Source organism: Sinocyclocheilus grahami, unplaced genomic scaffold (assembly GCF_001515645.1).
Source record: "Sinocyclocheilus grahami isolate Dianchi unplaced genomic scaffold, SAMN03320097.WGS_v1.1 scaffold616.1, whole genome shotgun sequence".
Taxonomy (NCBI): Eukaryota; Metazoa; Chordata; class Actinopteri; order Cypriniformes; family Cyprinidae; genus Sinocyclocheilus; species Sinocyclocheilus grahami.
In genome coordinates, this window is record NW_015505795.1 from 870,020 (window position 1) to 894,136 (window position 24,117).

General features: G+C 35.2%; 1 protein-coding gene across 1 annotated transcript in view; it reads right to left on the reverse strand.

Annotated features, from left to right (window-relative positions):
- LOC107557722 (signal-induced proliferation-associated 1-like protein 2) overlaps nucleotides 1-24,117 on the reverse strand; it is a 184,663-nt gene that overhangs the window by 62,709 nt on the left and 97,837 nt on the right. The window contains exon 8 of the mRNA XM_016241243.1: nucleotides 18,353-18,627. Within this exon, the coding sequence (XP_016096729.1) occupies nucleotides 18,353-18,627 (275 nt within the window). The remainder of the gene's footprint in view (nucleotides 1-18,352; nucleotides 18,628-24,117) is intronic.

Sequence of the window (24,117 nt, forward strand, 5' to 3'; positions counted from 1 at the left end):
CTGATTCACAGGAGTGTCTCCAATCAGACCCGGAAGCAGCTAATGCGCAGGAGACTGTGTGCAACATTCAGCATTGCTTGGTCTACCATGACATTCTCATCAACGTTGAGGAAAAGAGAAAGAAATGATCAAATAAAATAAAGAGCCATGGATAATTAGGCAACACACAACACACGTCTCATAACTGTTGCAAGCATCAATAATAATAATAATACATTTTATTCCATATTGCACCTTTAAATGCAGCTTCTCAAGCCGCTTTACAAAGAAATAAGCAATATATATAAAAAAAGAATGAACAAGCAAATTAAGACTATGACTAAGACTACAATTATTAATATTTACTTCTACTATTATTATTATTTCATGTTATTGGCTGATTCATTAATTTAATTACTAATTGGACCAATACATTCAAATACGAAATAATACTTGATCATAATTAGGGTTGAAAAGGGGTGGAACATTTCCGGAAACTTTCTAAAAATCCCTGGAATATTGCCCAAAATCCTGGCAAGTTTCCAAATATAAATTTACTGGACATTTTCCACCTTTTTGCAGCCCTAATCATAATTATCATATATAATTTTAGAAATGTATTTATATTCATTCACTTATTAATTAGGTCAGTACATTAATAATAAATGAAATAAACTAAATTAAACTAAACAAGCAAACAAAAGTAATACTAAGTAAACACTCAAAATATTTGATGATAAAATGTTCAATATAATCTTATTAATAACTTTAACCTAAACTAACACTAAACGAATACTGAATGATATGATAAAAATTATCAATACAACTTTATTAACTGATTCACACTGACCAAATATACTTAACTTAATAATTAACCTGGTTATGTAATCTAATAAATAAAATTTGAATATATACATTAAATGAATATTAAATACTGAATAATACTTGACTGTCAGTATCATTTTATTAATTAATTTGACTGATTGATTTATATGAACTGAATTATTTACTGGACCAATACATTAATACTAAATTAAATTATAATAAATAAACTTAATATTAAAATTGATAATAAAAATGATCAATATAATCGTATTAATATCTTTAGCCTGACATCAATAACAGTTTAAAACTTATTTTAACCTTGTTTTCTGCTAAATATGTTATTGCAATGAATTTATTCAAATACTTTTGCTGTATTTATTTGACATGAATGTGCATCTGGGTTTTCCATACATACAGAAGATACGCACAGTATGCATCCTACAAATATAGTTAGATTACTATAGTAATATGCTATTTTGAACGTAACTGCAGTCCAGTCTATTCAATTGCACGTCCCCTCGTAAAAAGAAATCTGATATTCCTGTTTTTTGCTTCCTCTCGGCCGTCAGCTGCAGCAGATCTCATTCTCCATGCATACATCTCACACACCTTCCAGAACCGCAAAATACGAGGAAGAGAACTGCATGACGTCAGTCTGAAGTCACAATGCACAGACCAGAATGCACTAATGACAGGGTTACTTTGAGCACCAACAATGCCTCTGGACAATATGCATGCTAGTATATTAACACATCACTGTGACAGATGCAGAAATGTCCTTTAACGCCTGTAAATATCTTACATTCATGCATGCAACCCAATTATTCAAAGGGACTTTTCAATGCATTCAAGGTAAACATTTCATCACTTCATGCATTTGAAAATGTGAGAGGTGTTTGCATGTGTGATTTTAGTGTTAGTGCATCACTAATAAGAGGGTAAGAGAGTCCAGTGGTGTGGCATTACACAGCTCTCTCCACATGCCGTCTCATAGAGGAGCTGGAAAGGTCATCAACACCGCGAGGAACAAATGACCACATTATAACAAACCATATTTGAAAGGCATATCGCCTGCATAACCAAATACAGGAAGCTGAATTTAAGATCTTGGTCAGTAAGTTTGCCAGGAACACCGGAAATGCAACACAACACTTTCCAGCAGAATGTAAATTGTCAGTGCATGCTGAAACTGAAAATGCTGCATGACAATATATTTCACATATTTGTTGTTTTGTCACATATTTGAATAAATGTTCCCTTTATGTGAATCAGGTTTGTGCACTGCAAAAAAATCTTAATGAGTATGTTTGTCTTATTTTTCAGTTAAAATATCTTAAATCCTTAAAATCAAATGTATTTCTTCAAGAAGTAATTCTGCAAACAACTTCACGATATTTTCCAAAGGGAAATTATGTTTTCAAGCTCTAAAAATGAACATACTCTATAATGGTAGGCAGGATTTTGGAATGTTTTTTAAAGTCTCTTCTGCGCAGCAAGGCTGCATTTGATCAAAATACAATATTGTGAAATATTACTACAATTGAAAATAACTGATTTCTATTTTAATATATTTATTTCACATATTTAATCTTTTTTTCCCTTTACGTGAACCAGGGTTTTGCACAGCAAAAAATTCTTAATGAGTATTTTTGTTTTGTTTTCCAGTTAAAATATCTCAAAATAAAATAAATTTACTCAAGCAATATTGCATGCAATTTTAAGATATACGATTTTTCAGTTTCTTGAAAATAAGTGTATTTTGTCTTACTGCACTGGTAGATTCTTTTTTTCCAGTTTTAATATTTTTTTATTCCATTTGAAATCATGAAATTTGTACAATTTAATATCAATTATCATTATAATTTAATACAATTATATTAAAAGTAATTAAAAGTAGTCAGTTGAATTCGTAAAGCTGTTAATGTGATTTTATTTCTATTATTTTTGGCAAACAACACATAAACATGCAGACTTCATATACAGTTGTGTAGTTTTAATAAGTAGGGGAACCATTTATACTAGTTTCTTCCGACAGAAAATAAATTTTTTTATCATCAATCTTTCAGATATTTTATTTTAAAAATGTACTAAAATCTAACCTTTCATTTGGAGAATAAGAATTTAAAATGGGAGTGAAATCTCATTATGAAATAAATGTTTTTCTCTAATACACATTGGTCACAATTAATCATACCCTTTTATCCAATACTTTTTGCAACTACCTTTTGCCAAGAGAAGAGCTCTGAGTCTTCACCTATAATGCCTGAAGAGTTTAGAGAACATCTGACAAGAGATCAGAGACCATTCCTTCATCCAGAATCTCTCCAGACCCTTCAGATTCACAGCTGCATGTTGATGCTTCTCCTCTTCAGTTCACCACACTCTTCTTCTATCGGGTTCAGCTCAGGGAACTGGGTTGGCCAGGGCAGAAGCTTGGTTTTGTTCTCAGTGACCCATTTTTGTTTTGAGTTTGATGTTTGTTTGTGGATCATTGTCCTGTTGGAAGATCCAACCATGGCCCATTATAAGATTTCTAGTATGGACAGTCAGTTTTTAATTTTTTATCCACTGGTATTTTATAGAATCCATTATGCCATCTATCTGAACAAGATATCCAGGATCTCCGGCAGAAAAATAGGCCCACAACATTAAAGATCCAGCAGTATATATCATTGTACACATGAGGTACTTTTTTATCCCTGTGTGCACCAAACCCATTTTGAGTGTTTTCATTTGAATTTTTTTTGTTTCATCTGACCATTGAACCCAGTTCCGTTTAAAGTTCCAGTCATGTCTAGCAAATAAATATGCTGGAGTTTGTTTTTGGATGAGAGTGTTTTCTTTTCTAATTATTTCTTGAAACTCTCCCAAACAACATTGTTTTGAGGCTTTCTGACCCCAAGACTCAGCTATTTTCTGCAGTTCTCCAGCTGTGATCCACTCAAACTCATCCTCCTCACCTTGCATTAGGACAATATAGACACACGTCCTCTTACTGTATTAGAGAAAAATATTTATTTCATAATGTGATTTTCCCCCACTTTCACTTTTTTTTTAACTTTAATTAAAGTTTAGATTTTTTTATATTTTTGAACAAAAGATCAAGTGGATAAACAATGCGGATTTCTACATTTCTCCAAATCTGATGAAGAAACAAACTCATCTAAATCTTTGATGGCCTGAGATTGAGGACATTTTCAGCAAAGTTTCATTTTTGGGTGAACTATTCCTTTAAGAAAATAAACGGGACCAATGTTTTTAACTTGCTTCACTCCTGAAACATCAGTTCATCTTATATTTCAAACACTTCAAACCACCTGTCATATACAGAGGCTTTTCAACACATAGATTTCATGCATCATAAATTGCATTTATTCTTTACGGCACAATGTTGAGAATTCATGATTCACTCCTTGCAGGGACTGAACTAGTTATCATCTGGTTACCAGTCCTGGAAAATGCATTTGCTATTTAAACAATGTGGCGCATGAAAATGATAACTGCGTGGGGCTGAAACTAGCAAAAAACACTTGTGTCACGCCAGGTTTATGATAGGGGCCTCTATGCTAAAACTGTCTTTAAAACTAGTTTGACAGCAGTTAACCTAGTTTACTAGCAGTTAACAAAGTGGTTATCAGTCTTACTTTTCAGATCTGAATTGGACCTTTGTGTGTAACTTTTAAAAAGTTATGACCATTCTTGCAGAAAAAAAAAAAATTTCACTGAAAAAAATGCAAGTGATCGCGCTGGCGCCTCCATGTCCTGCAAAGCGCGCTTTAGCTCCCACTCTCCGCACAAACTATTGGATATAGCGCACATTTATCTAGGTTTAATGTAAAAACATTGTTATATGCTTGAACTGTTTTATATCCATAGATTTTATTTTAGGCAAGTCATGATGATTCGAGAAGGCTAAATTGATCAAACATAGGCTCACTGTCTGCCGCTGGCAGCTTAGTCGCTACTTTAAAAAACAAAAACTTATATTTAACGACCAAAAAAACGAAACAAATTATAATCACTTTGCCATTACATACAAAACTGAACTATTTTAATATAGCTGAAACAGTAGTATAAGCTGTTTTGGGAGAAGGGGAAAAAAAAGACGGGCTCGTGTCGGAATCGGGCCGGTAATTCTGATAAGCTGTCGGACAAGGGCCGGGCTAGGGCCTGTATTTGAGGCCCGTGCCGGGCTCTAACTAGCATGTTGTTAACATGATTAGCAAGTTACTAGCATGTTGTTAGCATGATTCTAGCATGATTAACATGTTACTAACATGATTAGCATTTTACTAGCATGGTGTTAGCCTTTTTTAGCATGATTAGTAAGTTACTAGCACGTTTCTAGCATGATTAGCATGCTACTAGCATGTTGTTATGTTGTTAGCATGATAAAAATAACCTTTAACTGAAATAAATAAAAAAAACTTTGTGCATTGTGAAGTCATAGGATAGCTTTTTTAAGGAACAGACCAAATTGTAAGTTGTTTATGAGAACAGGACGCTTTGCATAAGTTGAATGCAGTGGTGTGTTGAGGTGACTGATGTGAAAGGGTCTTTAGTGCTGGGACGCAGATGTCGCTTAAGTGTTTATCAATCAATCAATCAGCAGAAATCAAGCTAAATGCACATGCAAATGCATCCAGACATGCCGCTGGAACATTAGCCGCAGCTAACAGCATCGGCTCGTGTGTTTGAAAAGCCAGTCAACAGAAATGCATTTACTGTACATCACTCACAGACGCAACATAATGAGAACCAGTTGAAAAGAAACGTAAACTATGGAACCGCAGCTTTGGCGACCTGAGCATATGAGATATTGAGTGTTTACAGAATAAAAAGGTCAATCAGCTTCTTCCAGTTAATTACGTCTGTTTTCCTATTAAAAGCTGAATAATATCCAAAACTAGTGTAAAACAATTCACAGCATAAGCCAAAGGCAGTTTAAAGAGCACGCAAAAGATAATGTGTGCATCTTTCCACACATTTATCAAATGTTTTGCTTCACTATTTACGTCAACTTCCACACAGAACAAAACATTCACATTTTCCACATCAAAACCTGAAACCTCTGACCTGCACTGACATATGGAGAATAATCTACAGTGTGTGAATGTGCCGAGAAACACGAACCCAACTGCATTTAGGTGGAAGCTCTTTCAGTATCAGTATGTTGTTTTAGAAACACACTTGATCCCACACGTCTAACCAAGAGTTATTCCTAACATTAGCGTTTTTATCCAAGAAAAAGCATGTTAAGCAAACTCTGAGGGCCAGTTTTCATCAGAGAGCTCATGTAATGCAGGAGCGTTCGCACCGCTGCTCAGATTTACCAAGCGATGTTTTCCACGGCCGCCCGCCAAGATCCACACAACGACCGAGTCAGTCCTCTCACACTATACTGCCGGCATAATGGAAAACTAAAGTGTGGGATATAGAGGTAAGATACTAATGAGCCTGCAAAATGCAATAATGATCAGAACTGATTGACATTATATAGCTTGTGAAAAACCATATGGATAAATGTGCTACATATGAGAACCTGGAGATTTGGTTTGGTCCTCACACTGCATATACTGTTACCCATTAAATTGAACTATAAAAAAATAATAATATTGCACTTTATTTTTTTTGTTGTTTTTTTTAAATAAAATGTATAAACTAAATAATCAAGTGTGATAATACTGCTATATTTTCAAATTAAAGGGAAGTATTAAATACAATGACTTTATAGTAAACTTAAAAATAAAATGTTAATATTTACTACTTCTTTTTAAAATTTTCATCATTTTCAAACTTAAAATCAGCAGGCTTTTATTTTAGGCGGGTTGTCGGCAAAGTAAGTATATGCGCTTCTGGGTTTGGAGCTGCTGATCGAAGAACGTAATGAAATGAAGAATGAAATGTCATAGTTTTGCATTGTGCTTTGAAAAAACGGCAGCGGATAGCCTAGATGCTTATGCTTTCAGTTTGAATAGAAATCTTATACAGTACAGTTTGTCGATCTAAAATGGTGATTGTGCATTAACAGCAATTAAGTCAATCATGTCGGTACGCAAATGCGCTGTCAGAACTTTATTTACACAGCGCATTTTTTGTTTTGGTCGCGCGTGCAGATCTGCGTATATATGTATAAATGTATATATGCACTCAAAATTTCTGGTCATTAAGATTTTTTTTTTTTTTTTTTAAATTTTTTTTTTATTTAGCAAAGATGCGTTAAATTGATGGCAGTAAAGACATTTATAATGATACAAAGGATTTCTATTTCAAATAAATGCTGTTCTTTTGAACTTTCTGTTCATCAGAGAATACTGAAAAATAAAATGCATCACAGTTTCCACAAAAATATGAAGCAGCACAACTTTTTAAACACTGATAATAATCAGAAATGTTTCTCGAGCAGCAAATCAGCATATTAGAATGATTTCTGAAGATCATGTGACACTGAAGACTGGAGTAATGATGCTGAAAATTCAGCTTTAATCGCAGCAATCAGTACCATTTTACAATATATTCAAATAAAATACAGCTATTTTGAATTGTAATAACATTTCAGTTTTTTACTGAATATTTAAAGGGGTCCTATTATGCTCTTTTACAAAGTCTTGATTTTGTTTTGGGGGTGTACATGCTCTCATGCTTGGTGGTTCGAAAAACATTTAACATTTTTCACATAATTTACATTTACAATACCTTTTCTCCCCAGTCTGGCATGAACGGCTCGATTAGTTCCGGGTTTGATGAAGACCCGCCTTCCTAAAAACGAAATGTGATGTGATTGGTTAGCTGTCCCAGTGCGTTGTGATTGGCGAACAGCTTAGACGGTGTTTCAGTACTGCCACGCCCCTTGCCAAAGCAGCAAGCTCCGTCTGCTCCGGTATAGAGACAGAGCGCATTTGGGCCACGCCCACACCGGGGGGGAAACAATCCAATGCTCTCCATTGACTTTTTTTTTATTGCGGGAAGCTGCCTCCTTGTCATTTCTGACATATAACAAAAAACAGAACAATGTCGTCTAAAAGCTGCTGTGTGACAAGGTGTACAGTAAACAAGCTAAAACCCCAGAACTATGTTTTTATAAGCTGTCGACCCCAAAAAATTAGCGTTTAAGGCAGGGCTCCAGACTGCAACCATTTTTTCTGCCTGTGCGACAAAATTTTGTGTGCGGTCGCACTGGCGCGACCACCACGTTGTTTAACTCATAAGCGCTGCCATTTCTGTTGCATATGTGAAACATCAAACAGCAAATGAAACTGAAAGCTTTACAGTTACGAATGATGTATTACTCTTACATTTATGAGCAAAAATTACGGCGTATTCACTGAAAAAAATGCAAGTGATCGCGCTGGCGCCTCCATGTCCTGCAAAGCGCGCTTTAGCTCCCACTCTCCGCACAAACTATTGGATATAGCGCACATTTATCTAGGTTTAATGTAAAAACATTGTTATATGCTTGAACTGTTTTATATCCATAGATTTTATTTTAGGCAAGTCATGATGATTTGAGAAGGCTAAATTGATCAAACATAGGCTCACTGTCTGCCGCTGGCAGCTTAGTCGCTACTTTAAAAAACAAAAACTTATATTTAACGACCAAAAAAATGAAACGAATTATAATCACTTTGCCATTACATACAAAACTGAACTATTTTAATATAGCTGAAACAGTAGTATAAGCTGTTTTGGGAGAAGGGGAAAAAAAAGACGGGCTCGTGTCGGAATCGGGCCGGTAATTCTGATAAGCTGTCGGACAAGGGCCGGGCTAGGGCCTGTATTTGAGGCCCGTGCCGGGCTCTAACTAGCATGTTGTTAACATGATTAGCAAGTTACTAGCATGTTGTTAGCATGATTCTAGCATGATTAACATGTTACTAACATGATTAGCATTTTACTAGCATGGTGTTAGCCTTTTTTAGCATGATTAGTAAGTTACTAGCACATTTCTAGCATGATTAGCATGTTACTAGCATGTTGTTATGTTGTTAGCATGATAAAAATAACCTTTAACTGAAAAAAAAAAACTTTGTGCATTGTGAAGTCATAGGATAGCTTTTTTAAGGAACAGACCAAATTGTAAGTTGTTTATGAGAACAGGACGCTTTGCAAAAGTTGAATGCAGTGGTGTGTTGAGGTGACTGATGTGAAAGGGTCTTTAGTGCTGGGACGCAGATGTCGCTTAAGTGTTTATCAATCAATCAATCAGCAGAAATCAAGCTAAATGCACATGCAAATGCATCCAGACATGCCGCTGGAACATTAGCCGCAGCTAACAGCATCGGCTCGTGTGTTTGAAAAGCCAGTCAACAGAAATGCATTTACTGTACATCACTCACAGACGCAACATAATGAGAACCAGTTGAAAAGAAACGTAAACTATGGAACCGCAGCTTTGGCGACCTGAGCATATGAGATATTGAGTGTTTACAGAATAAAAAGGTCAATCAGCTTCTTCCAGTTAATTACGTCTGTTTTCCTATTAAAAGCTGAATAATATCCAAAACTAGTGTAAAACAATTCACAGCATAAGCCAAAGGCAGTTTAAAGAGCACGCAAAAGATAATGTGTGCATCTTTCCACACATTTATCAAATGTTTTGCTTCACTATTTACGTCAACTTCCACACAGAACAAAACATTCACATTTTCCACATCAAAACCTGAAACCTCTGACCTGCACTGACATATGGAGAATAATCTACAGTGTGTGAATGTGCCGAGAAACACGAACCCAACTGCATTTAGGTGGAAGCTCTTTCAGTATCAGTATGTTGTTTTAGAAACACACTTGATCCCACACGTCTAACCAAGAGTTATTCCTAACATTAGCGTTTTTATCCAAGAAAAAGCATGTTAAGCAAACTCTGAGGGCCAGTTTTCATCAGAGAGCTCATGTAATGCAGGAGCGTTCGCACCGCTGCTCAGATTTACCAAGCGATGTTTTCCACGGCCGCCCGCCAAGATCCACACAACGACCGAGTCAGTCCTCTCACACTATACTGCCGGCATAATGGAAAACTAAAGTGTGGGATATAGAGGTAAGATACTAATGAGCCTGCAAAATGATCAGAACTGATTGACATTATATAGCTTGTGAAAAACCATATGGATAAATGTGCTACATATGAGAACCTGGAGATTTGGTTTGGTCCTCACACTGCATATACTGTTACCCATTAAATTGAACTATAAAAAAATAATAATATTGCACTTTATTTTTTTTGTTGTTTTTTTTAAATAAAATGTATAAACTAAATAATCAAGTGTGATAATACTGCTATATTTTCAAATTAAAGGGAAGTATTAAATACAATGACTTTATAGTAAACTTAAAAATAAAATGTTAATATTTACTACTTCTTTTTAAAATTTTCATCATTTTCAAACTTAAAATCAGCAGGCTTTTATTTTAGGCGGGTTGTCGGCAAAGTAAGTATATGCGCTTCTGGGTTTGGAGCTGCTGATCGAAGAACGTAATGAAATGAAGAATGAAATGTCATAGTTTTGCATTGTGCTTTGAAAAAACGGCAGCGGATAGCCTAGATGCTTATGCTTTCAGTTTGAATAGAAATCTTATACAGTACAGTTTGTCGATCTAAAATGGTGATTGTGCATTAACAGCAATTAAGTCAATCATGTCGGTACGCAAATGCGCTGTCAGAACTTTATTTACACAGCGCATTTTTTGTTTTGGTCGCGCGTGCAGATCTGCGTATATATGTATAAATGTATATATGCACTCAAAATTTCTGGTCATTAAGATTTTTTTTTTTTAAATAAATCAATTTTATTTAGCAAAGATGCGTTAAATTGATGGCAGTAAAGACATTTATAATGATACAAAGGATTTCTATTTCAAATAAATGCTGTTCTTTTGAACTTTCTGTCAAGTACGCAAGTACGCAAATGCGCTGTCAGAACTTTATTTACACAGCGCATTTTTTGTTTTGGTCGCGCGTGCAGATCTGCGTATATATGTATAAATGTATATATGCACTCAAAATTTCTGGTCATTAAGATTTTTTTTTTTTTTATTTAAATTTTTTTTTTATTTAGCAAAGATGCGTTAAATTGATGGCAGTAAAGACATTTAAAATGATACAAAGGATTTCAAATAAAATGCTGTTCTTTTGAACTTTCTGTTCATCAGAGAATACTGAAAAATAAAATGCATCACAGTTTCCACAAAAATATGAAGCAGCACAACTTTTTAAACACTGATAATAATCAGAAATGTTTCTCGAGCAGCAAATCAGCATATTAGAATGATTTCTGAAGATCATGTGACACTGAAGACTGGAGTAATGATGCTGAAAATTCAGCTTTAATCGCAGCAATCAGTACCATTTTACAATATATTCAAATAAAATACAGCTATTTTGAATTGTAATAACATTTCAGTTTTTTACTGAATATTTAAAGGGGTCCTATTATGCTCTTTTACAAAGTCTTGATTTTGTTTTGGGGGTGTACATGCTCTCATGCTTGGTGGTTCGAAAAACATTTAACATTTTTCACATAATTTACATTTACAATACCTTTTCTCCCCAGTCTGGCATGAACGGCTCGATTAGTTCCGGGTTTGATGAAGACCCGCCTTCCTAAAAACGAAATGTGATGTGATTGGTTAGCTGTCCCAGTGCGTTGTGATTGGCGAACAGCTTAGACGGTGTTTCAGTACTGCCACGCCCCTTGCCAAAGCAGCAAGCTCCGTCTGCTCCGGTATAGAGACAGAGCGCATTTGGGCCACGCCCACACCGGGGGGGAAACAATCCAATGCTCTCCATTGACTTTTTTTTTATTGCGGGAAGCTGCCTCCTTGTCATTTCTGACATATAACAAAAAACAGAACAATGTCGTCTAAAAGCTGCTGTGTGACAAGGTGTACAGTAAACAAGCTAAAAACCCAGAACTATGTTTTTATAAGCTGTCGACCCCAAAAAATTAGCGTTTTAGGCAGGGCTCCAGACTGCAACCATTTTTTCTGCCTGTGCGACAAAATTTTGTGTGCGGTCGCACTGGCGCGACCACCACGTTGTTTAACTCATAAGCGCTGCCATTTCTGTTGCATATGTGAAACATCAAACAGCAAATGAAACTGAAAGCATAACTAAACCGCGCTACTCGTTTGAGCCTGGTTTATACTCGCCACGTCAGCAGGAGCGCGAAAGTGCATGCAGTAAAAATGCACTTAAACCAGAGAAGGTGAACATGTTGGTATTCTTGTGTGAAAAAAAAACATGCAAGCACTGTCACCGACAGCAAGTTTAGTTTTACTTTTCTTTTTGTTTTCATTTTGAAAAGCTTATCTTTGCCGTTTACTTCAATTTACAAAAACGTTTTCATAATTGTAACACACATATTTACATACATAATTATTCAGATGCATGTGTAATAACTTGCGAAAACTTGTTATTACACACGACGCAAAGCAGAGTGCCTAAAACCCCCTTAGCTGTTATAAATTCACTGTAAACCACGGCTTCACGAGACACTGCTTTTATAAAACAGTTATTCCATATACGCAGCAAAGTTTCACAAAATAAAACAAAGCAAATAAAGTGTAATTGTCACGAATCCGGTCTGTGGCCTTCCGGCCGATTGCCACTGGAGGTCATTCTACCATTACATTGACTCTCACACTACACAGACTGTTACATGTCACTCCGGACTACAGTTCCCATCATCCATTGCACTTACACAGCTGAATTCACTGATCACACAGCCGTCACTAATCACACGCTCACCTGAGAGCTATCACACACTCTATTTAACGCTCTCTCAGTTCCTGTTCAGATCGCTGTGTATTGTATAGCGTTTATCACTCTCATAGCGATAGCTACTCTACGGAGCCTGTCTAGTTTTTCATAGCCTTATCTTAGTCTTGCCTTGTCTGTTTTCTCGTGTCCTAATCTTTGCCTGTGTATCTCGGATTCCCCCTCTCGTCTTGCCCTATTCGGATACTGTTTGCCCCTGCCTGGACCTTTGCCTTGTACCTGGATTTATCCCTCTAGTCTCGCCCTGTTGATTCTGTTCGCCGATCGTAGACCCACGCTAGCCCTAGGAATATTCTTGTGTCTTGCCCTCTATATACCTGCTGCCATTGTCTGACCCTTGCCTGTTTCTGACCATGTCGGTTAATAAAGCTTCGCACTTGAATCTGCACGTCTCAGTCACTCCGTGACAGAAATGATGTTAATAAATACATTATTTTTCGCCAAACAATGCAGTTCCTCAGAATCGGTTGTGGTTCCAACAAAGTGGGTGCCGAGCAACACACAGATGTAAACAAAGGTGTATGTTTGTAGAGTAACTTACAACAGCTTGGAACGCGGCTCAACCAATCAGAATCAAGGACCGGAACTCTCAGTTTTATAAATCAGGACTTTTCCCATCAAACACACTGTTTTTACATCCTCTCTTATTTTAAAGAGCTCATAGATGTCTTTTTATGGCTGTGCAGAATCCAGTCTGGGCGGGTGAAATATGGCTCTAATATTAGCCTAACCCAGAAAATCTATTTATTTACACTAGAGCAGCAAGATGTGGCCGTAACCCTGCCGTCCTCAAGTCTGTTGCATATGTGAAACATCAAACAGCAAATGAAACTGAAAGCATAACTAAACCGCGCTACTCGTTTGAGCCTGGTTTATACTCGCCACGTCAGCAGGAGCGCGAAAGTGCATGCAGTAAAAATGCACTTAAACCAGAGAAGGTGAACATGTTGGTATTCTTGTGTGAAAAAAAAACATGCAAGCACTGTCACCGACAGCAAGTTTAGTTTTACTTTTCTTTTTGTTTTCATTTTGAAAAGCTTATCTTTGCCGTTTACTTCAATTTACAAAAACGTTTTCATAATTGTAACACACATATTTACATACATAATTATTCAGATGCATGTGTAATAACTTGCGAAAACTTGTTATTACACACGACGCAAAGCAGAGTGCCTAAAACCCCCTTAGCTGTTATAAATTCACTGTAAACCACGGCTTCACGAGACACTGCTTTTATAAAACAGTTATTCCATATACGCAGCAAAGTTTCACAAAATAAAACAAAGCAAATAAAGTGTAATTGTCACGAATCCGGTCTGTGGCCTTCCGGCCGATTGCCACTGGAGGTCATTCTACCATTACATTGACTCTCACACTACACAGACTGTTACATGTCACTCCGGACTACAGTTCCCATCATCCATTGCACTTACACAGCTGAATTCACTGATCACACAGCCGTCACTAATCACACGCTCACCTGAGAGCTATCACACACTCTATTTAACGCTCTCTCAGTTCCTGTTCAGATCGCTGTGTATTGTATAGCGTTTATCACTCTCATAGCGATAGCTACTCTACGGAGCCTGTCTAGTTTTTCATAGCCTTATCTTAGTCTTGCCTTGTCTGTTTTCTCGTGTCCTAATCTTTGCCTGTGTATCTCGGATTCCCCCTCTCGTCTTGCCCTATTCGGATACTGTTTGCCCCTGCCTGGACCTTTGCCTTGTACCTGGATTTATCCCTCTAGTCTCGCCCTGTTGATTCTGTTCGCCGATCGTAGACCCACGCTAGCCCTAGGAATATTCTTGTGTCTTGCCCTCTATATACCTGCTGCCATTGTCTGACCCTTGCCTGTTTCTGACCATGTCGGTTAATAAAGCTTCGCACTTGAATCTGCACGTCTCAGTCACTCCGTGACAGAAATGATGTTAATAAATACATTATTTTTCGCCAAACAATGCAGTTCCTCAGAATCGGTTGTGGTTCCAACAAAGTGGGTGCCGAGCAACACACAGATGTAAACAAAGGTGTATGTTTGTAGAGTAACTTACAACAGCTTGGAACGCGGCTCAACCAATCAGAATCAAGGACCGGAACTCTCAGTTTTATAAATCAGGACTTTTCCCATCAAACACACTGTTTTTACATCCTCTCTTATTTTAAAGAGCTCATAGATGTCTTTTTATGGCTGTGCAGAATCCAGTCTGGGCGGGTGAAATATGGCTCTAATATTAGCCTAACCCAGAAAATCTATTTATTTACACTAGAGCAGCAAGATGTGGCCGTAACCCTGCCGTCCTCAAGCTTCTCCGTCGTTTCTATATGAATCTTTAAACATGCCGCCCATACATCACACTAATGAGAGAAAAAGAGAAACATTTCAGATGTGTCCACACTCAAAATTACTCATTTATGGATTGAAAATGTAAACAGCGGGTAAATATTTGGCTTTCAGACTAATCAGAGAGTGTATGTAATGTTTTGAGGCTCTGCTCCTCGACGTCTGACCTGAAACATGAGACTCAGCTGTATATGAGAATGTGGCTGTTTATACTGCGAGTCTTTCCTTTAAATACATATTTATCCGGGTGTACAGTTCATACATGTAGGACGCAGCGATGACATCTGGAGTTCAAGCAATTCTAGGAATATTCTGTGGCTGTTAAACTGCATCACTTACAATTACATTTGCATTGATGCATTTGCCAGATGCTTTTATTCAAAGCGACTTGCATTGCATTGAAAGTACAGTATGCATTTAATCAGTCCTCGCATTCCCTGGGAATCAAACCCACGTCTCCCAGTAGCATTATTAGATGATTTTGAAATGGTCAAAATGACAAACTACGTTAAAGTAGGCTACAGAAAGCTCAATGAGATGCTCTGCTGTGTAAATACGCTTCTGTTGCGCCATGTATGAACACAGATCACTGTAAGAGGATTTGCTGACATGTTGGATTGAGAGAGGGATGATTGGATACCATCAGCATCTGTTTACATGTGATATGACTATACTATGACGATATTAAATGCACAAATATAGAGGCAATAGAATAAATCTCTAGATTTACACCGGTCTGTCTGTCAGGCATGTTTGTGAGCAAATTAAACAAACAGCTCATAATGCGATCACATTTGTTTACTTAACCTAATTAGCCTCTGTTAAAGAACATATTACAAATGAGAAAGAGCAGCTGAATGAACCAGTCAGCTTGTTTTAATGTGAGAAAAGCCAAATTCATTAATATGATAATTGTTTTGATCAAATATGACACTATGTGAAAGGGTAAGATTCTGAGCATAAAGAAAAAATATATATATAATGTATATACATACTGTATACTGTAGTAGTAATAATAATAATAACAATAAATGTATATAAATAATAATTCTAATGATATATATTATTACTATTCAGTATATATGTAATAATAATAATAACAAAAAATGTATATAAATAATAATTCTAATGATATATATTATTACTATTCAGTATATATGTAATAATAATAATAACAAAAAATGTATATAAATAATAATTCTAATGATATATATTATTACTATTCAGAATATATGCAATAATAATAAAATATATAAATATAAAGCAAAAATAATATTTATAAAATTATAGATAGATTGATAGATATACACTATAATTTTATATAATAACAACAACTATATTTATTATTATTATTATTATAACTAATAATAATCTGAATTAATATAATAATATAAATGTAACAATTAAATGTATAATAAAAATGGTAAATTATTATGAATAATATTTTATTATTAATAAAAAAATAAAAGTATATATAATATATAATTTATTTTATAATTTATTAAATAAAAAACATAAAAAAATGTTTTATTATTATTTAAATAGTAATTTCTCAACCGTTTTCATGAGATTTGCTTTAAAAAAGGCTTTAGACGCACTGTTTTGTAATCTGGACAGTTGGCTGATGGTATGTGATTGTGCGGGTGGATCTGTCCTGTGTTTTAATTGGCTGCAAGTTTCTTCAGTACTCAAGCACCTCCTGCCGCTATCGCTGGGTGAAGAGCGTCAGGCCTCGGCCCAGCTGGCCAGATCCGTCAGCCGCATTACACCGCTGCTGTCGCTACACAAACCCCAGCGCTCTCCTTCTGTTCCCACTGATCCACCACAATCACTTAAAGAGCTTCCCGGTGCAAACTAACCATTCACAGCAAATCAGTTCCAGACGCAGCATCATGTTAACAACACTGGATAATAGAGCGCCTTGAGAACAACAAGTGGAGTGGAGTGGAGCTTTTACTGCTTATAAGAGTGAGATATTAAAACTCAAGACTTCAGATCCCATCCAACAAGATAAATCATCTGAGTAAGGCTGAAAAAAGCAGCAGAAAACCTGCTATTAACTCTTTCCCCGCCAGCATTTTTGAAAAAAGTTGCCAGCCACCGCCAGCGAATTTGATGATTTTCACTAAAATTTGATGGCCTCCAGAATATTTTACTGTGTGAATATTTGAATATGCAACACACCAAAATAAAGATCAGAGCCTCTACTTTTAAACAAAAAAAAAATCAGTTTTATTCTAGCTTAAAGCATTCTTTTTCTATCAACGCTTGAATATAGGTAGGTTTCATAAAAATGCATAATTTTGAGCAAAAAGGTGAGAAAATCACATTTTTTATCAAAAACTACATCTGGGTAATATTCAGTACGATTATTAAAGCATAAATCCAGTAAATCGCTTCCATCAACACCTCCAAAGCTTGCACAGACATATACACCACTTCCTGGATCAACATTTTACTCCGTAACATTATGCAGTTTTCATTTTTATGCTGCCATTGCTGATGATCGCATTATTTTTCATATGCATCTGTTTACATAACAGATCGCTCGTTTCTCCGTCTTGTTCATGTGTGTTTTTGTTCGGGAGGTTTTGTCCTTTTTCAGAAGATGTGTAATAACGCCCCCGAGTGTCTAACAGTGAAAACACGAAAAGCCGTAAAAACGCGTCTTTGGCGGGGAAGCGTTTTCTTCTAAAAGACCAGATAACTCGTCAATGGCGGGGAAAGAGTTAACATCCATCTTGGGTGATTTAAGACAAAGTAATGCATTTCATATTCATATATTCGTTTATTCAACTCACATATTCATTTCATATATTTAAGTTAATATTGAATATCTTCAATCATAGCTCATATTTCAAAACAAAACAAAATAAAACAAATAATTAAAGTTGTTAAACAAACCCGATTAGTTGCAATTAATTTCAGAAAAATGTGTGATTAATTAGTAATTTTTTTTAATCGATTGACAGCACTAAATATAATATATAATTAAAGTTGTTAAACAGACCCATAATCCTAAGTATTAAGCTTCTAAAAAATAAATACAAAAAATTCATATCATATATTAAATACACATTAAAAATGTATATAATATAATATAATATAATATATAATTAGAGTTGTTAAACAAACCTGTAGTCCTAGTGTAAAACTAAGCTTAAAACTAAGTGTAAAACTAAAAATAAATACAAAAAATAATATATATTAAATACATATAAACATTTTTTATAATATAATAACTAGAGTTGTTGTATAAACCCCTAACCCTAAGTATTAAACTTCTACAAATAAATGCAAAATTAAAAAAATATATATTATTTTAATCTAACATAATATCATTTCCAAGTAAGATCTGTTACATAACCATTGTAATGATTTTTTTAAAGTGACTTTTAAAATGACCAAGTTGTTGAACAGATCACTGATACCTTCTGGGAGCTCCGTCCTCATACGGCTGGATAATGACCACCTTGACGGAGATGGAGGTGCGCAGCAGGTCGATCATCTGCTCGTGGGTCAGCGTGGCCACCGCCACCTTACAGATCTCCACCAGCCGGCTGCCCTGACGCAAACCGGCCTTCCAGGCGTATCCGAACGGCTCCACGTCAGCCACGATGCCCTCGAAGTTAACGTGGAAGCCGAGCTGACCGAGACCGTTCCTGCGCAAGGTCATCTCTGTGGTCTCACAGCCGCGCGTCACCATCTGGAGCAAGACAGAGAGACCGAGAGAGAAATCAGCCTCTATGTATTACAAATTATCAGTCACAAAAAGCATCATACGACTTCAGAAAATTTACATTCACACTACTTTTAATGGCACTTTTTTCATTTGTGAGCTTGAAGGAAAAGGGCAGCGTTGACATTCTTCACAATTCTCCCTTTTGAGAAGTCATTTGGGTTTGGAAACATGACGGTAGGTAAATAATGCCAGCATTATTTCTGGGTGAACTGCTCAGATGTGAAGGACAGACAGCCACAGAGAGACGAGCCAAAAAAAGAGATAAAACCAACGTCCCCCGGCAACATTTAAATCCAAGCGGGACGGATGCGTGACTGTATGTCCTCTCAATCTAAAGAGCCTTTCATATGGAAATAAAGACAAGGGCACTCCAGGGAAAATGTTTTTTTTAGAAAGGAAAAAACTGATCTGGGAGATACAAAGAATCAGTGGAGAGAAAGAATGAGAAAGCAATGATCTTCAGTCCGATGGTAAAAACAGAAAACATTTACAGTGCAAGATCAAGAAAGTAAAGTTTATTACTTTTAAATTAGATCAAATTAATATAATATAATACATATAATAAATATAATATATGAGTTGTTGAACAAACCCCCATTCCTTAGGTAATAAACATTCAGAAAATAAATAAATAAGTTATAATTCATTTTAAATAAAAACGTATAATAAAATAATTTAATAATTAAAAGTAAATATATAAAAATATTTAATATTAATATAATGTAACTAGAATATAATAACATTAATAAAATGCAATATAATACTTTAATACTTCTGTATTAGATCAAATTAATATAGAATAGAATAGAATAGAGGTGTTGAACAAACCCCTATCCCTTAGGTAAACATAAAAAATTAATACAATTTTATAAAAAATGTATAATTTATTTTAAATAAAAAAAGATTAATAAAACTCTAACTGTAAGCATAAAAAATGTAATTAATTAAAATATATGAATTTATAATATAGATTAGAGTTGTTCAACAAACTCCCATATCTAAGTATTAAACTTCCAAAAATAAATACAATTAAAAAATGTAATACAATATAAAGTTGTTGAACAAACCCCTAATCCAGAGTATTATATTTAAAAAATATGAATATGAAAATATAATATATAACAGATCACTAGTTGATGAACAAATCCCTAAAATAAAAATAAATAAATAGAAGTATTATAAATTAATATAATAAAATGCAATATAATAATAATAATAATAAACTTTTTAAAAATAAATCTACAAAAATGTGGCTTGTTAAGGAGTGGTGTTTAATTCCATTTGGTGCAGCTAGTGGCACAGAAATGACACAGTGCCACTCTACAGACGGGTTTTCCTCAGGACCTGCCCATCTTGAACTGGTTTGACTGACTTTCTTTGGACTCCGGTATCAACGGGTGTAAGTAATCAGCATTAATCCAGTATAAACACGTCATTATGAGATGCTGACTGCTGCTTATGTTCACACGGTCATGTGACACGCCGCCGTCACGCAATCTCATTCAATCATTAGAGTGCATTAACGAGAGCTGAGCTCCAAACCAGCAGGACTATGGGAAAACAGGAGTGGACGGGCAGGTGAAGGGTTAAGAGCACATATACTGTATGAGAGTACATTGATTAGTAAATGTGTATTTGTTTAGTCGGGGGAGTCATACGTTTACAGGAGCGGGAGGTTTGGTGAGTCAGTAAATACTCCGAGGAGAGGCTGATCCGTCTTAAAAGCTTTACCGTAATAAGCCCAGCTAGCGAGAGTGACTCACTGTTCACTTGATTTCAACTGTAAGTAGTAGTTAGTCAACAAATACAGTCATGTTAAAGCACTGATTCAGCGACAGACATATTAGTTTGAATGAAGGACTGAAACCACAACAGCTTGAGTCTGTTTTCAGGATTCAGACCAACAGACCAATCAGCTGTGAGCTTGAGTCTGGACTTCAACAATTACAAACTTATTTAACTGCCATCCATTCATACAGCAACGACATTGAATGAATTACTTTACTTATTTTTTTAGAATAGCAAAATAATGTTGTGCACAATGTTGAAATGTGCACAAATTGTTAGTATTGCTTCAATCTTCACATACATACTGTACGTGTTAAAAACAAAAAGATTATTCAATTCAGAAGTCCAGAAAATATATCATTTGCTTTGATGTAAAAATCTAATGTAAACATAATAAATAAATTGTTTAGCATAAATAAAATAAATGATTATATAAAATAATAATAATAATAATAAAACATTTAAAAGCTAGAAGCTTCAATTTCCATGATGCAATTTCCGTTTCGTGAACCTAGGAGAGGAGGTAATTCTGACTTTGCTATGACAATCCGGCACTTCTGAATCAGCTACTGTTTTGTTATTAGTTTAAGTATTTGCTATTGACTGTTCAAATGCGGAGTTTTGCGCATCGTGTGTGTGAGTGTGAGAGAGAGAGCGCGCATGTGTGTGTGAGAGAGAGAGACAGGGTCACATCACAGTGGAGTCAGCTGTCTTAACCGTGGCTTGTGTACTGCAAACACATACCAGCTTCATCACTGTGTCTGTCACGCGACTCTGTTCCCCTTTCAGGCTCTGTCTTTACATTTATTTTGAAAGATGAAGCTCGCGATTATGGTAAGGGGCGTTACATTTCCGACGAGTGCTTGCGGTGTTCGGCCAATCACAATGCACTGGGTCAGCTGGCCAATCAGAGCAGACTGCGCTTGTCGGAAGGAGGGACTTTGTAGAAAACAAAACATTTGAGAGAGGCGGGGCATAGAGGACCTACAATAATGTACAGTATTTGAAAAATAATGTGTTTTTGAACATTAAAGCATGTCAACATATTCTTTTACACCAAATAATGATCTTTAAAAAAAGCATCATATGACCCCTTTAAACCTTTAAAATGCACCAGGTGACTCTCTTTTGACAAATATGTTTAAAATGAACTATATTTACTGTGATGCAAATATATAATGAATAAAATTGATAGAATAAATAAACAAACAAGCCTGTGAATTTTTGGCAACACTTTACAATGATGTTTCATTTGATTACATTAGCCAACTACATCAGTCAAAGTTGCAATGAAACGTATTGTGATGTAAATTCAAGTGAAATGGACTACTGAAAAATAAGCAATTAGAAAATAGATTTCTACATTTCTGAATTTTGAAATTTCTGGAAAAACATTCCGAAAAAAAGATTATTATATAAATATATATTAATATATAATTTAATGAGACTAAGAAAATATCTATAAACAGCAGTTTTTCTATAAATTACATTTTGTTATGTAATTTATATATAGTTTGTTAAAATTTATATTTCTAAATGTGGATTTAATTAACAAGTAGCACTTTACAATAAGGTCCCATTAGAAAACAATAATTAATACATAAACTAAATGAGTGCTTATTAATCTTTGTTAACATTAATTAAAAAACAACTGTTCATTGTTAGTTCATGTTAGCTCAGGTACAATAAATAAAATTAACATACAACTTTTGATTTTAATTTATTAGTAAATTATAAATATAAAATATGATTAATAAAATGCTTTACAGGCGTTATGTGTATCTGTGTGACACTTATATTCTAAGCCCATAGGTGGCGAAAATGGCGCTCTCTCTGTTGCTCCGCTTCTCATTGTTCTCGCAAGCATCTCTCTCATCGGCTCTTTGAGGCAATATTTTTGTTTTTCGGTAACACTTTATTTTAGGGTCTCTTAACTAGTTTCTTATTAGCATGCATATTACTAGAATATTAGCCATTTATTAGTACTAATTAAGCACATATTAATGCCTTATTCTATATGACCTTATTCTACATCCCTAATTCTACCCAATACCTAAACCTAACAACTACCTTACAAACTATTAATAAACAGCAAATTAGGAATTTATTGAGGGAAAAGTCGTAGTTAATAGTGAATAAGTGTTCGCTATTCTGAAGTGTTACCGGTTTTTCTTTACGTTTAGGTTTAACTTGTAAATATGTGTTTTGATATGTGATATACTTTCTTACTTATCAGTAATTACGCACATATTAATGCCTTATTCTGCATGACCATATTCTACATCCCTAATCCTACCCAATACCTAAACTTCACAACTGCCTTACTAACTATTAATAAACAGCAAATTAGGAATTTATTGAGGGAAAAGTCGTAGTTAATAGTGAATAAGTGTTCCCTATTCTGAAGTGTTACCGGTTTTTCTTTACGCTTAGGTTTAACTTGTAAATATGTGTTTTGATATGTGATATACTTTCTTACTTATCAGTAGCGGCTAGTGTATTTATTTATTAGTTCATGTTTTGTTTATTTAGTAAGAACTGAGCGAGGGAAGCAGGGGTCCGGAAGACTCACCCGTTCTTATTTTTATTTCGGGAGTCAGGTAAGAACTTTATTCCGAGAACAGGTGTAGTTAGGAGTCTGTTTTCTTAGCTTTCCTACCCGTGAGCTGATCATTCTTTCTTTGTTATTATCCATTAGATTATGTTCATAAATATTCTTTGTGAATTGTTGCGCATTATTTTCTGAATGTTTGAGTTGAACTCCGTAAATGAATTAAATAGAGGCATCCTGAAATTCACATCAGGTGTTGTGATTCTTTTAATATGTTCGGCCCGTGTCCTTTATTTAACTGTTTGAATTAATGAGCCTTAAAATGGTTATGGGCCGTAACATATTTGGGGGCTCGTCCGGGATTGTTCTTGATTTTGTGTGACTTTGTGTGATCTTTTTGATCTGCTCACACTTGAATTTGTTACTTTGTAACTTTGTTAAATCCCAGTCAATTGACATGAATTTTGGCTCGTGTAGTGCTTTTTCGTTTTTCTCTTTAACCTAAGATGTTTATCAATCACGTTTGAATTAACGAATTTTATTGCGAATCCGACGCAAGCTGAATTGTTCCAAATCAACAGGGTTGATCTTATGAAAATTGCTGCACATTATAAGGTTAGTTTTCGTAATACGCAGTCCAAATGTGAACTTCAGGGGTTGCTTGTTGATTCGTTGCATAAGCAGGGCGTCTTTGGTGATGAGGAAAAGCTGGTAGACTATCCTGAAGCAGATGAGGGTAGTTCAGAACAGTGGTGGACAGTAACGGAGTAGCTTTACTTCGATACTGTACTTAAGTACAATTTTCAAGTATCTGTACTTTACTGGAGTTGTTTTATTTTGAGTAACTTTTACTTAGATTTCACTATATTCCAAAGCATAAGATCAAGTAAGTTACTAATGTCACAGTTGTTTGTGAACTAAATCTGCTGTAAAGGGTGATCTATTTAAGCCCACTGAAATGATTGAATGCAGACACATCAACATCTGTGTCTCTATTTTAGGTAAAAAAATAAAATAAAATAAACCCCCCCCCTGAAACATTAAAATAACACAGACTAAATAAAATATTTCATGCGCGTTAATATTCCCCGCTGCCGTAACATTAGCGGTTTTAT